At 35.9% G+C, this 15,540-nt stretch overlaps 1 protein-coding gene across 1 annotated transcript in view; it reads left to right on the top strand.

Annotated features, from left to right (window-relative positions):
- Positions 1-15,540, top strand: part of etfa (electron transfer flavoprotein subunit alpha) — a 130,946-nt gene that overhangs the window by 100,182 nt on the left and 15,224 nt on the right. Inside the window, exons 8-9 of the mRNA XM_028823062.2 lie at positions 988-1,056; positions 2,716-2,798. Of these exons, the coding sequence (XP_028678895.1) occupies positions 988-1,056; positions 2,716-2,798 (152 nt within the window). The remainder of the gene's footprint in view (positions 1-987; positions 1,057-2,715; positions 2,799-15,540) is intronic.

The raw sequence follows: 15,540 nt of genomic DNA, 5'->3' as shown, positions 1-15,540 counted from the left end.
GCTGCCGCCAAGCGTCCCGGGGGAGGTATTGAACAGTCCATGGTTGCTCCCCCGGAACAGATGTAGCAGAGGCGTCCCTGCCGGGCATGGGACCCGGCTGTCCTTTACACTACTTTTAACTTCTTCTCCTCTGCTATATTTACTCCTCATGTCTCAGCTCCATACATCATTGTTGGTCATACCACTGTCTTTAAAACTTTACTTTTTACTTTCATGTTAACCTTTCTGTCACACAATACTCCTGATGCCTTCTTCCAGTTGTTCCATCCATACTGCACTCTCTATGGCTTATCTCTGCATCTAATTTTCCATCTTGAGCTACCACTGATCCTAGATATTTAAATCTAGCCAATAGTAGGGCAAATCAGCCACCTCTAAAACTTAGCCAAAACCTTAAATGCAGAAAACTGAGTATTCTTTCTACAATAAATAGTACTAGATAATGCAGGAAGAACCAGATGGGGATACATGTAGTGTTTCTGAATGTATAAGATTTGGAATCGCTATTTTTAAAGAATATCTAAATCCCATGCTAGATTCCAAAATGTTCAGCTCTTCCAGTTAATAAGTGGATGCTTTAGTTTTTTAAATACATTTTTTAAACTTGTTCCATTTCTATAATGTAATGAGGAAATGTATCAAATATCATTAGTAAGAACAGCAGCAGGTTGCTAAATTTCTGCTCATATTTATCTTCTTTATTTTAATTTGGTATCAATGAAGGAACAAGGATAATTCAAATTGTGCTTTACAGATCCAGTGCTGTATCTCACAGATCAATAGATGTTTGCATGGAGTTGGACAAGTGCTTCTAGATAAAATTTAATTTGCTTAGCACCTTACATTCTAGTTTTAGAAACATTTATAATATATATTTATTATGAAAAGTAAATAATACTAATTTTTAAAAATAAATTAATATTGTAAAGAGTACTGATATATTTTCTGATATTAAGTATTTCATATTTTTATATAATGCTTTTTTAGGAAGAGGACTGAAGAGTGGTGAAAACTTTAAACTACTATATGATCTTGCTGACCAATTGCAAGCTGCAGGTAATAATAATTAATAATTATTGGCCCTGTTGCAGAAGATTCAACCTTTATCTTTTCTGATGCAGTTCAAATGACACTGCATCTTAGAAATAATTACAGTAAAATGTTTATATTAGATAGTATTTCAGGGAGTTTTATATTGGCCGAAACTGAGGAAATTTTTCAGTCAGTTTTTAATCAGTCTTTTCTGCAATGAAATAATTACAATCGTGATTTGATGCTTTTAGTGAAATGATGTTGAAAAAAATCATTTGAAGCAGTGAATGTTAAAATGAGGAACATTAGTGTTACTGTTTTGCTGAATGTTACAGCATCCTCCAGTTTGTTTTTATCTATCTGTGTGTCATTTTTACTTCTTAAACATAAAAAGAAAACAGTAATTGTCAATGACTGCATATTCTCTTGGAACTCTCTCTATTATGCAATACAAAGGAATATACTGTAGTTCATATTATTTGAATGAACTCATTCATGTATGCCAGGATAAGTATTTGTCAAAGATCATGTGGTCAGTTGCTGTCATTCTCTTGGTTTTCTTTTCTTTATGATACGTGTGTATCTTTTTATCCCCATGGGGCATTTACAGAAATGTATAATGTAGCACAGCTATGCAAACTTTAATCTCTCATTGAAATAAAAATTTTTTTTACTTAAGTATGCTTTTCAAGTGTGTTTTGTGTGCACAGTTTTTTACTTACCTTTTTATTGTTTACTGGCAACCTTTTGTTTTGATTAAATCTTTATTTGGGACATAAAATCAAACATTTATACAATATTTTTTTAATAGCTGTTTGCTTTGTTTTCATGTAACAACTAATTGACAGGTAAAGATTAAGAATTAATATTTAACATGAAAAACCTTTTAGGTAGCTGTACCTTCAGATAAAAAGGTGCCTTTGTTTTCAGTTTAAAAATATACATATGTTGGAATCTTGGATTATAAATGGATTATGTTGTTGTTGGTTTGGTTTTTTTTTTAAGATTTGTATGACAATGAATTGCTGTTTTAATTTAATATAGTCAATTATTGGAGTACTGCGGTGATGTACCGTGTTAGCTATTATGAATGTAATGATAAGTCAAGCAAAATGACACCTTTTATTGTGAGAAGGACTTTAAAGTCACAGTGCTTATGGGCAACTTCTAAACACATCAAGAGAGAAACGAATTGGAAGTTAAACTTGTGCTAAAATTTAATACAACATGGTTTAAATAGAGACAAGAGTTTTATAACAAGATATGATGATTGTTTACATCTCTCGGATTGACCCAGACAACCTGACTACAGATCCACATTGCAACTTCCAAAAGAGTTTGTTGGACATTTATCAAATGATCTTGATTATATAGTACATTGTCCTCCTCTCTTGCTAAATGAATCTTTGCCTGGAGAGGTTTATTCATTTTTTATATCTAAGATAGCTCACTTTTCCAATGCTGTAGCTGTCCTTGTGTCTATATAAACACAGGGAATTTCAGTCTCTGTATTACATATTTCCTGAAGAATGGGCCTGAGTTGCCTTGAAAGCTTGCATATTGTAGTCTTTTTAGTTAGCCAATAAAAGGTGTCATTTGTTGGAAATATACATTAATAACACAGTGAAGAATATTTTTGTTTGGCCTTGGGTTAATCAGTTTATCTGTATATGCTGGTTCTAGTTGGAGCTTCAAGAGCAGCTGTTGATGCAGGATTTGTCCCAAATGATATGCAGGTTGGGCAGACTGGAAAGATTGTGGCACCTGTAAGTAAAAACCTCATCACATTTGTAGCAATGATTTCAATTTGCATAATTGTTGTTGTTGGAGAAATAAATTCTGAATGTGCTTTAGCAAGGTACACTCAAAACTTTGCTCTTGAAAAAGGGCATAAATAAAGGTTGATAATTACCCATGATGGAAATACCTTTTTTATGATTGTCTATTTATGTTATCATGTAGCAAGGCAATACTTTAATGCAACTCTTTTTGCCCAGATGGTAGGGTTAGATATTGGTTCAAGCTTAGGATTTTCAAAGCAATATGGACTTAAAACAGTTAAGGTTTATGGCATAAAAGTAGTCAAACCACTTGGTGATTTTTTTTTAAAGCATAGTGGGATATAGTACTAGGGCATTTGTAACCTAGTTGTAAGTAATTCATTACAGTACTAGAAATTCAGGTCACTTTTTGTACTCTTATAAAGTACACTTATTAAAAAAAATAGTATTAGAGCAGATGCACAAATTTACAAAATAAAAGAACTGAATTAACATTACAGGAAATTAAATATCCTGCAGTATTTACATTACATATGTCTATACTTTTATACTGAGAATGTGCTTTGTATGTTTACTATTCAAGCAGTTGCATCCTTTTTAATCTTTTATAAATCTTGCTTTTTATCACCTTGTATTAACTTATCAGTTTTATTTATTTATTTATTTTTGTAAAATTCTCTTGTTGTAAACCTTAAAATGATCACAAAATACTGCTCATTGTTTGGCTGTCTTGAATGCATGAGCTTCGGATTAACTGCTTTTACTTTTTCCTGTTGTTTTATATTTTTCTTCCTGTTCTGAATTTAATTTTAGATATTTTAGATTTATGATTTGTCAACAATATTTCTTTGTACCTTCCAGTCATGGCTATGTTACATTGCATATCTTTTCCAGCGTTTTCCACTTGTAACCTTGATTTTACATAATCTTACCAAATTGCAGGCAGTTGCTGGTGAACTCCTGTAAAGCTGGTTGCATAATGTGACATGCTCCGTAGCTCACTCCAAGTAGTCTGTGACTCATTCCAAGAAAATTTAACAAGTTTTATTTTGTCTTTAATTGTGGGAACAGATTCTTGTGCATTAGAGCTGACAACAATTTAATTCTCATCCACAAGTACCGTGCATAAAATTCAATGAAAAGGAATAAGTAACGCGGGTGATTTGCACCTGACAAACAGAAGAGAAACTAGTCTGTCTGATGTTTTGTGTTTTACTTACCACAGTAGAATAGAAAAAGAATAAAAAGGGCCAAGATTGTGACTGATATTGTCATACCTGTTAACTGTTTGTACATCGTAAGCTTTGATAGCCAACACTTTATTGGCTGTCATGAAAAGGGGAGAGCACAGGTATGCTGGAAAGTTGGCAACAGGTTTCTAAATATGCAATGTTCAGTGATTTTTCCTTCATTTGAATTGACCTGATCCGGCAGCGGGATCAGCAACTGCAGCAAGTCTGACATATCTTTTGACTAGAAGTCATTCAATGTGATATCAGCATTGCTCTTCCCAATGGTGATGATATTCTCATTGGTAGATTTTGTACATTGTAATTTCTTTGGTTGTTTCACAAATGGAGCACATCAAATGCGTGAGACTGTAATATTGTGATGATTAGTGCATTTTTATGCCAGATAAGTGCCTACTGCTCTGAATACTTTGTTACAGTGTTGAAAATCCTACAGTATTCACTGATTTAAGAATTTGTGGTCTGATCTAATCCTTTTCATGTAGCATTGTTACTGCAAAGCTAATAAAACATTGCAGCCAAGATGGTGAACGTAGCCTCAACAGATACTTTGTGTAGTGCCTTTCCCAAAGAGTGCTAATCCAACAGGCTAAGAAATTCTTCAAAAGTGTTGTGCAACCTTTATGGTATCTATCCTTGAAAATACATATGTTTTCATCTGTTTAAAATATAACAAGCCTTTATACACCTGGAATTTACTGTCATTGATCAGTTAATTGAAATAACTCTAGTCTATATGTCAAAGTTAATATATTAGGGCAACTATATCAATTCAGTGTTTCATCTGGGATCAAGAGCTACTTAAAATTTACCATAATGTTAACGCATCCAAACCTGCCTCAGAGCTACATTTCTTCATAGTACATTGTTTGGGGTACCACTGTTGTTTCTGAGTATGTTTTTCTGGCAAGGGACAGTTACCCTTCAAACTATAGCACAGCCTGATCATATATCAAGAACTGTCCCTTAGCTTTCATATTAGCACTAGGACTTCTTGCCCAGCATCCAAAGGCTATATACACTCATGATTTTGCTGCATGTAATCTTATTTTATTTTATGCTGCATTTAAGTCATTTTAAACTTTTGTACAACCCAGTACACAGTTTGAGCTGTCTGATTAGTCTTCATTTTTTTCATTTTTCAATATTGTTATGTATACATGGCTAACAGCTCCATGAACCTGGTTTTTATCTGTGGCTTAATCAGTAACTAGTGTTACCACAATTTTCTAATATTTGTTTATTGTGGGGTTTTCTGAGCATATTCTAGTTTTGTCCACATGACAAAGATAGAGATTTAAAGTTTATTGGTGATTTCAATTTGTGTGTGTGAAAATGCTCAGTATTTGTTATTGACTTATTGCCTGCAACCAACAAGAAACCTGGTTCGGAAGATAGATTGATGGATCTTTTATCTTTTGTGACATGTTAGCACAGCAGTTACCATTGCTGATTTACAGCATTCTAAATCCAGTTAAGTTTGTGGATGTGACAGTGGTGTCGTTGGGGAAGCTTCTGGGGCTTTAGCCCCAGATCTTCGAGAGCCCTCCCCCCAACCTGTTCAATGCACATATGCCTATAACCTCAGGTCTTATAAAGGCCAGCCCTGGTGTCTCCAGTTTAGCATTCTGATAATGACTGCTGATAGCGTGAAAATTCCAAGGGACACCTAACAGGGACATCAACAGTGCAAAAACTAAAATGGCGGCCTTCCCTAACATCTAAGACTTGGGCTAACGACATCCCTTGGCTGTGATGACTTTTGTATTCAGTTTCTGGTTCTCCCTGTTACATTTTGGATTTCCTCCTTAAATGTTTATTTGCTTCTGCAGATTATCAACTCCAAAGTATTTATTGACTTGCAAAGTATGGCTGCTTCCTGCCCTCTGCTTCTTGTTGCTGGGATGGGTTTCTGCTTTCGCACTGATGTTTTTGAATGAACCATCTTTAGAAAATGAAGTTTTAACATGGATATATCTTCTTTTTTTGATAGAATATATAGTATAGACTAGTAAGTACATTTGATTACCTTTAAAATTTTTGGAAAACATTTTGTAGAATGGCATAGATGGAAATAAAAAAAGTATCTTTTGAGCATAAAAGTAAACAAACAGAAAAATGTTTTACATTTTTTTTCACAAATTGTTCAGGAAATTATTTTTTAGTTTAAATATGATAGGGCTTAAAAATGTTTTTTCCGTTATTCTTTCTAGTTGGGATGCCCCAGCTGTCATTACTCACACATTAGGAGAGTTTAAATCTTTTGAAATGTAATTAATGGGTGATATAAAATCCTAAATGATTTACCAGATCCATTAGTGTACTGTTTGGAAGAGCTGTGATAGATTACCCAACCACCATACTTAAAATATCTGACAATGTGTCTTGTCTGGTATAATATACAATAGCTTATATTTTTGTTTGTTTATTATTCTTTTAACAACTCTCAACAGCACTGGCAAAGATGGATAATTTCAGAAAATTTGTTTGAATATATTATTTTTTGTTCTCAGTTATATTTTTCAGTTACTAATACGTTTATCTGTTAGATCCTGAGAGTTCATAAAAAAAAAAAAACAACTTTGTTTTATTTTGAAAATTTTGACTGGCAGGGATAATCATTATTGCTGTTTTTTTGCTGCCTCTATATTAAAACTAAGGCTGTGTTACCAATATATAATTTATATATAATTTATAAGTGCAAATGCAATGTTCACAGCTTAATTAAAATTCATTTCTATTTGCTGCCTTAGGGTGTTTCTGCATTGTTGGTCAAAGAAAAGTCTCCACATGCCTTATTATTGTAACTGTCATCTGCTTAATTTAACAAAAGAGTACCTTGTATTATTTCTTTTCTGAATGATCACACCATAAAGAAGTAATATTTCTTATATCATATTAGTGGCTTTACAAGTAAACATGTCAGTAAAATGAGCAGTGCCTCTTTTCAAATAATGCCACTCTAATTGCCACACAAAATAAAGTTTTGTTGATTTGCAGAGTAATCTTAGTGAATATTTTTGTTTTGTATAATAGTGGAATAGTCACCATTGTGATAATATTGCTTTATATAAAATATCTTACTTTTGTGCCACAGTAGAATATTTCTACCCATTTGTTTGTGAGGGGAAAAGTAGACTGAAAGGAGGACACATACTGTATAATATATGTAACACCGAAACCACTGACCGGCAGGAGAATCTCTGCTACTTCTTCTGGAGTGATACTGTATAAGTGATAAAGTCAATCAACCTGGTTTTGTATTTCCTAGTGCTGATCAAGGGTAATGTTGTTTAATTAAGCCCAAAAATAAGCAACGTCTCCACTATAAGGTTCATGGGAAATGACACCCATTTAACAAATACTCTGCTAAACACAGAGAAACCCATGTCTTACCAGCTTTGTTCCCTCTGCACACACACTTGGGATGATCAAGAGGGGAAATATTTATTCATGTCCCTGCCGACTTCTCTATTCACAATGACTGTCTGCCTCCTTATCAGCTCCACTGCACATTGAACTTAGGCTCCTTTATCCTACTCTTATCATCCACCTACAGGTCGTTCCTGGTGGCTGGCTTCACTTTGTCCATAGGTGTGTCTCCCTGTAGTAAACCTGCAGGTACTTGGTTACTTGCAGTTAGTAAGTGCTTTTATTTGCTAGCTATACTATAAACATGTTATGTACCATATAACCAATTTATGTGGTTATCAAGATGGAAAAGTGGCTCATGATAAACAAAAAACAAAACAAAATTAAAGTCAAACAGAAGTTTACATCCCATCTAAAGAAAAGTCAAGCAAAATGACACCTTTTATTGGCTAACTAAAAAGATTACAATATGCAAGCTTTTGAGGCAACTCAGGCCCCTTCCTCATCCCATCTAAAGACAGCGAATGACATGGTCAGTGAGAAATCATAATTAATGAAATGAAAATCAAGCACAAATGTATGCCTAATAGCAAGTAATAAAAAGCCTTACAAAAACAGGCAAGAGCCTAATTCATCCATCTGCTATTACAATGAGTAAAGCCGTGCATAGTGGTAAGTTTGTTGGCCAGCTTAAGAAAATGAAATCCCTCGTTCTATGATGTGGTTGTACAACACTTTGGTGTAGTTGATTGAACAAGTATTGCAGACAGTTGAAGTGGATGTATGCTCATTCACTTGTATCTGAAATACTGCCTTGATAGTTTTTGATTTACACAGTTTTTAAAAGAAATAGTGCATATGATCTTCATGTTGCAAGGATGTGCGGTGGTTAAAAAAATTTGAGAACAGCAAGTCTAACAAGCTAATTTGGGAGGAGTACCTAGGGGTATTTATTTGTCCTGTACAGCAAGCTGTCATGTTCTTCCTCTTTTAAGTGTTTCCAAATTTTGTAAAAAAAAAAAAAAAAAAGTGAGTAAACCCTATGGAATGTTTTGGCTTTTTCAACATATTTGCAAAGGCAAACATTGCCTACAGATAAAGATTATATAATTGAAGTAGTGACACATAAAATGGACATGTATTCATTTTCATAATGTAAATTAATAAAAGTGCAGATATGTTACATGGGAAAAAAGTAATCCCTACATTTACTACCACTTCAGATTCATAAAATTAGAATCAGGTGTTCCAGATTTTGTACCAGTGATTAGAACCTCCTTAGGATATATTAAGTGGAACTTGTCTTATTTAAACCACAGTTAGGTAGTGTCTAGTGTTCTCTTTGCCAGTTGGCATGTATAGTGTCATCAGACCAAGAAAAAAAGGGTCCTCAGACGGTTGTGGATGCCTTTTGAGTCTGGCAAGGGATTTATAAAGATACAAAATTATTTGTAACCAATCATTGCACTGTAAGGAAAATCATCTACAAGTGGCATAGAATTCAGAAACTTCTCATTTATCCAGGACTGCCTGGTCCAGCAAATTTAGCCAAGAGCTGACCGTTTGATACTAACAGAAGTCTCCAAGAACCACAAAATTTAATTGTGGGATCTGAAGGTGACTCTTTTAAAAATTGATGTTGAAGTCCATGCATTTACAATCAGAAAGCGTTTGCACAAATGTGATGAGGTGTGTCAGGAAAAAACTCAAAAAACATTCGAGTGAGACTAAATTTTATCATTAAACATACAGGCCAAGACCAGGCCTTCTGCATTAATGTTCTCTGGACAGATAAATCAAAGATACAGTAGAGTTGTTTGGCCACAGTAACAGTAGACATGTTTGGCAGAAACTGAACACAAGATTTTAAGAAGAGAACCTCATGAAACTGTAAAGCATGTTGGTGGAAATGTTAACGGTTTAGGGTGGCTTTGCTGCCTCAGGGCCTAGGCAGCTTGCAGTCTTCAAGTCAACTTGAATTCTGCATCATATCAAAGAGTGTTTGAGGAGAATGTGAGGCCATCTGTTCAAATGTAGAAGTTGAACAAAACTTTCACTGTGGTATTGACCCAGAGTGCACTAGCAAAGTCACCAAAGAATGGCTCAAAAATTAGAAATGGAGGGTAATGGACTGGCCTAGTCTAACCTCAGTTTGAATCCCATTGAAATTTTGTGGGGTAATTTGAAACTGATGGTACAGTAATCCCTCCTCTATCGCGGGGGTTGCGTTCCAGAACCCCCCGCGATAGGTGAAAATCCGTGAAGTAGATACCATATGTTTATATGGTTATTTTTATATTGTCATGCTTGGGTCACAGATTTGCACAGAAACACAGGAGGTTGTAGAGAAACAGGAACTTTATTCAAACACTGCAAACAAACATTTGTCTCTTTTTCAAAGGTTTAAACTGTGCTCCATGACAAGACAGAGATGACAGTTCCGTCTCACAATTAAAAGAATGCAAACATATCTTCCTCTTCAAAGGAGTGTGCATCAGGAGCACAGAATGTCAGAAAGACAGAGAAAAGCAAACAAATCAATAGGGCTGTTTGGCTTTTAAGTATGCGAAGCACAGCGGCACAAAGCTGTTGAAGGCTGCAGCTCACACCCCGTCCGTCAGGAGCAGAGAAAGAGAGAGAGAGAGACAGAGAAAAACAAACAATCAAAAATCAATACGTGCCCTTCGAGCTTTTAAGTATGCAAAGCACCGTGCAGCATGTCGCTTCACGAAGCAGCCGCACAGAAGGGAGCAACATGAAGGTAATCTTTCAGCATTTTTAGACGAGCGTCCGTATCGTCTAAGTGTGCGAACAGCCCCCTGCTCAATCCCCCTACGTCAGGATCAGAGAATGTCAGCGCAAGAGAGAGAGAGAGAGAGAGAGAAAAGTAAGTTGGGTAGCTTCTCAGCCATCTGCCGATAGCGTCCCTTGTATGAAATCAACTGGGCAAACCAACTGAGGAAGCATGTACCAGAAATTAAAAGACTCACTGTCCGCAGAAATCCGCGAACCAGCAAAAAATCCGCGATATATATTTAAATATGCTTACATATAAAATCCGCGATAGAGTGAAGCTGCGAAAGGCGAAGCGCGATATAGCGAGGGATTACTGTACATGCAAGAAAACTCACAAACCACTTGGTCAAAAGTTTTACCAAGCTGATGTAAGAAACTGTTGGGCAGTTATGTAAAATGCCTATAAAAAGTAATTTCTGCTGAAGGGGGGCAGTACCAGCTTCAGAAGCTAAGGGTATACTTACTTTTTCCATTACATCTATTGATATTTTTGTTGAATAAATTAACATGCAAATTTTACTTATTTATTCAAGTAACCTTCAAACCTTTATGTTTGCCTATTCAAATATATTAAAAAAGGCAGCAATTTTGGTGGGTTGTGCTTACTTTTTCACATGTCTGTATGTAGCTTACAAAGCTAGACAAGGGCTCAACAGTTTCTTTTATTTTGTTTTTATTTGTGATATCACATGATTGAATTTAATTCAGTATGACAGTTTTTTTTTTTCCCACCCCATTACATGATTTTTTTTTTTACTTTTGTTTCCCAGGGGCAACCGCTTGGATTAATTTAGCATTGATCACAAGACATATTGTATCTGTGAGATAAAGGGATGTATATTGTAGGAGTGGGGACCTTTAGAGAGGTATGCAAATATTCAAACTAGGTGTTGGGACCTGATGAAAACATACAGTAATGACAAACTGAACTAAATTCAAATTTAGTCAGAAATTTTATATTTAGCAGCCCCTTTTTCCCTTTTTAAAATGTATGCTTCCTAATGTGAGGAGCATTACAAGCAAAATACATGAATGAAAGGGAAAAGTATTGGCCAGGGACAATGATTTTATAGGAATCACATCTTGGCTAAATGAGAGGTTATGTAGAGGAATATAATATTAATCATTATATATCCTTTTGAGAAGATGGATAAAAAAGGAAAGTTGAAAGTGTTGCACTATACATGAGAAGTCCTATTGCAGGCTCATAAGAAAAAGAATGAAGAAGGGAAAAGAACCACTATATGTTAAGAAAGAAATCCTGAAATTTGTTGACTAATCTTGCTGCATGTAAGCAAATTGTGATATTTTGAGCCAGCCATCCATCCATCCATCCATCCATCCATCCATCCATCCCTCCATCCATCCATCCAACCATTTTCCAACCCGCTGAATCCGAACACAGGGTCACGGGGGTCTGCTGGAACCAATCCCAGCCAACACAGGGCACAAGGCAGGAACCAATCCCAGACAGGGTGCCAAGTCACTGCAGGACAATTTTGAGCAGTCCTCATCATTTAATCACAGTAGCCCTTTCCTCATTGGAAATACAGAAGATTACACTGAAATGGTGTTTACAGTTGTTTATTTTCCCTAATTTGTTTCACAATTAACACAGGCTAATACCTTCCTAGATCGTGTCTTTTCAAACACTGACAACAATATAAACTGAAGTTATTGATAGTTTAAATAACAGTGATCACAACATGGATACAATTCAACTTTTTTCCCCCATTAATAGTTAGAGCAAACTTGAAATACAAATGACCTTAATATTTTTCATCACGCCGTATTATTTTAGGCATCATGTGTAAACTAAGCAACAATCTAAGACACAGCTAAAATAATCAGTGCTGTTATTGAAAAAGCTACTTAAACTATTAATTCTTTAAAATCCATTATAAAAAGAAAAGGAAAATACCCTAAGTTCTTGTCTATAAGCCGGACTCATGTATTAGCCGGAGACCAAAAATCATACGAATTTTTAAAATAAAATCGTATCATAGATAAGCCGGACTCATGGATAAGCCGAACGTACTATAACCTATAACTAATAGAAGGGAGGGAGGTCAGTGGTCTCACTCGCGCCCATTTAATTTCTTTAAGGGGGGAGAGAGTGTGAGATATTGCCGTCTCTCTCACTCCCCGCATGGCGCGGTTGGAGCGGCCGGAGCGCGTTCTTTCTGCTCTGGGCGTCGCCGAGTCAACACGAGCGCGTAGCGGTCATTTAAATTGTGATTTTATATGTAAGCATATTTAAATATATATCGCGGATTTCTGCGGACAATGGGTCTTTTAATTTCTGGTACATGCTTCCTCAGTTGGTTTGCCCAGTTGATTTCATACAAGGGACGCTTTTGGCAGATGGCTGAGAAGCTACCCGGCTTACTGTTCTCTCTCTCTTGCGCTGACTATCTGTGATCCTGACGTATGGGGATTGAGCAGAGGGGGCTGTTTGCACACCTAGACGATACGGGCGCTCGTCTAAAAATGCTGAAAGATTATCTTCACGTTGCTATCTTTTGTAAAGCTGATTCCTGAAAAGACATTCTGCACAGTGCTTCGCATACTTAAAAGCTCGAAGGGCACGTATTGATTTTTGACTGAAAAACAAACTCTCCCTCTCTTTGTCTGCTCCTGACGGAGGGGGGTGTGAGCTGCCGCCTTCAACAGCTTTGTGCCGCGGTGCTTCGCATACTTAAAAGCCAAACAGACATATTGATTTGTTTGCTTCACTGCTTTGAAGAGGAAGATATGTTTGCATTCTTTTAATTGTGAGACGGAACTGTCATCTCTGTCTTGTCATGGAGCACAGTTTTAAACTTTTGAAAAAGAGACAAATGTTTGTTTGCAGTGTTTGAATAACGTTCCTGTCTCTCTACACCCTCCTGTGTTTCTGCGCAAATCTGTGACCCAAGCATGACAATATAAAAATAACCATATAAACATATGGTTTCTACTTCGCGGATATTCTTATTTCGCGGGTGGTTCTGGAACGCAACCCCCGCGAAGGATGTATAAGCCGGACTTATGTATAAGCCGATATTCTATTTTTTCATTTTCACAACTTTTTTCCTTAGATAAGCCGCGGCTTATTGACAAGAACTTAGGGTAATAAATTTGCCCATTATTTTCAATTGCCATTATTGAGAGAGGAAAGGTGATTTTGCATTCTGTGACAGATGCTTTACAGTTCTAACATAGAGATTTCAGATTTAAGAGTGAATCAGAACCAGGATAAGGTTAGAAAAATACTCTGGAAGAGTATTTAAGTATCAGTTCTTAGCACAATTAGATACAAGATCACAGAGTTGGTAGAAAAATCTGTCCAAAAATATGTTTTGAAGGAGTGCGTTTAAAAAGCACAAGTATGTCCATTTTACTAGTGATGTTTTTTTTTCTCACTAAAATCTAGTAGCATCTTATAAACAATTAAGGGAATTAAGGATATTTAAAAAAGTACAAAAAACATTTAACCTTACCAGAATAGTGACAGCAACTATTTAGCATTATCAATACCAGGAAAAGAGTAGAAGTTAAGCGGTTTTTATAGTCAAATTCTTTTTTTGTTTTATTAAAAATTTTCTTAGCAATATATTCATCCAATCAAAAGGAAAACCTTTTTCATTTAAAGCCAGTGGTAGTTAAAGTGATTCGGACAGAGGAAGAATTGGCTAAAATCAAAGATCCAGAGAGCAATTGTTAGTATAATTCCATGTTACAATTACCATATTCATCACAATTATGTTTGTGAAAAATAGTTACAAATCCGTATTTGCTGGTTTGGCGATTCAAAGCCTCAAATTTTATCTGTAATCCATCGTTAACTCTTCAGCCATGAATATAACAAGGAGACTGGCATGAGTGATCGAGAGCATAGTAGTGGTTGCATGGAATTAGAGAATTGTACTGGCCACAGGTGTTTTCTTCAGCTTACTGCACTGTGAATTTAAAAGAGAATCCCTATGTAATAACCAATTAATGTTGAGCTAAATAGGGTAAATGAGAGATAAAGATGGGGCAACCACAACAAGCACAAAGGAGCAGAGTAGGAATGAAAAGTACTAAAGTAAATGTTATTGTAGACAAGAATATTAGTTTAGTTTGTTCCTTCAATTCTGCACATGCGTGGCTCTTTAAACCTGAGATTACCTGACTTGTGTCCACTGTATGTTAGCACATTTATCGCTGAAAGCAAATGACACTTGGTTGCCATCGCAATCTGTAACAATTGAAAATGACTGCCTATATATATATATATATATATATATATATATATATATATAGTGAATGTACATTCTGTTTTAAATTTAATTTCTAGGACTCAAGCTCCTTCTTGCATACGGTTGTTGACCACCATCTCCTGCCCCCCAATACTGAAAATCATTTCCGTGTCACAAGCAATTGCATTGGGTCCTGTGAGTCCTGTGGTAGTCTTGCAGGAGATGCTCCTGGCACTATCAGTAGTGAGGAGGATGTATCCTTGGCATTCAAGAAATGGTCTATGTAATATTCTACCAACCCTACTAGTGGTTAGCTAGAACATATTCCACATGAAAATCCATTTGCATAAGTTAACCAGATTCTTCTCACTCTTGCACACTGGCTTTAGCTGCTGGTGGTTTCTTAGCTTACTTAGAACCCTTGTTAACACCATTTGAAAATCTTGCTTCCTTTACCTTTGTTTTCCACAATGGCAATGTCCTCCAAATAGTTGCCAATGGATGCACCAAATACCCTAAGTTCTTGTCAATAAGCCGCGGCTTATCTAAGGAAAAAAGTTGTGAAAATGAAAAAATAGAATATCGGCTTATACATAAGTCCGGCTTATACATCCATCGCGGGGGTTGCGTTCCAGAACCACCCGCGAAATAAAAATATCCGCGAAGTAGAAACCATATGTTTATATGGTTATTTTTATATTGTCATGCTTGGGTCACAGATTTGCGCAGAAACACAGGAGGTTGTAGAGAGACAGGAACGTTATTCAAACACTGCAAACAAACATTTGTCTCTTTTTCAAAAGTTTAAAACTGTGCTCCATGACAAGACAGAGATGACAGTTCCGTCTCACAATTAAAAGAATGCATACATATCTTCCTCTTCAAAGCAGTGAAGCAAACAAATCAATATGTCTGTTTGGCTTTTAAGTATGCGAAGCACCGCGGCACAAAGCTGTTGAAGGCGGCAGCTCACACCCCCTCCGTCAGGAGCAGACAAAGAGAGGGAGAGTTTGTTTTTCAGTCAAAAATCAATACGTGCCCTTCGAGCTTTTAAGTATGCGAAGCACTGTGCAGCATGTCTTTTCA

This window comes from Erpetoichthys calabaricus, chromosome 17, assembly GCF_900747795.2.
Source record: "Erpetoichthys calabaricus chromosome 17, fErpCal1.3, whole genome shotgun sequence".
NCBI classification, from domain to species: domain Eukaryota; kingdom Metazoa; phylum Chordata; class Cladistia; order Polypteriformes; family Polypteridae; genus Erpetoichthys; species Erpetoichthys calabaricus.
This window is presented reverse-complemented; position numbering and strand designations above follow the sequence as displayed.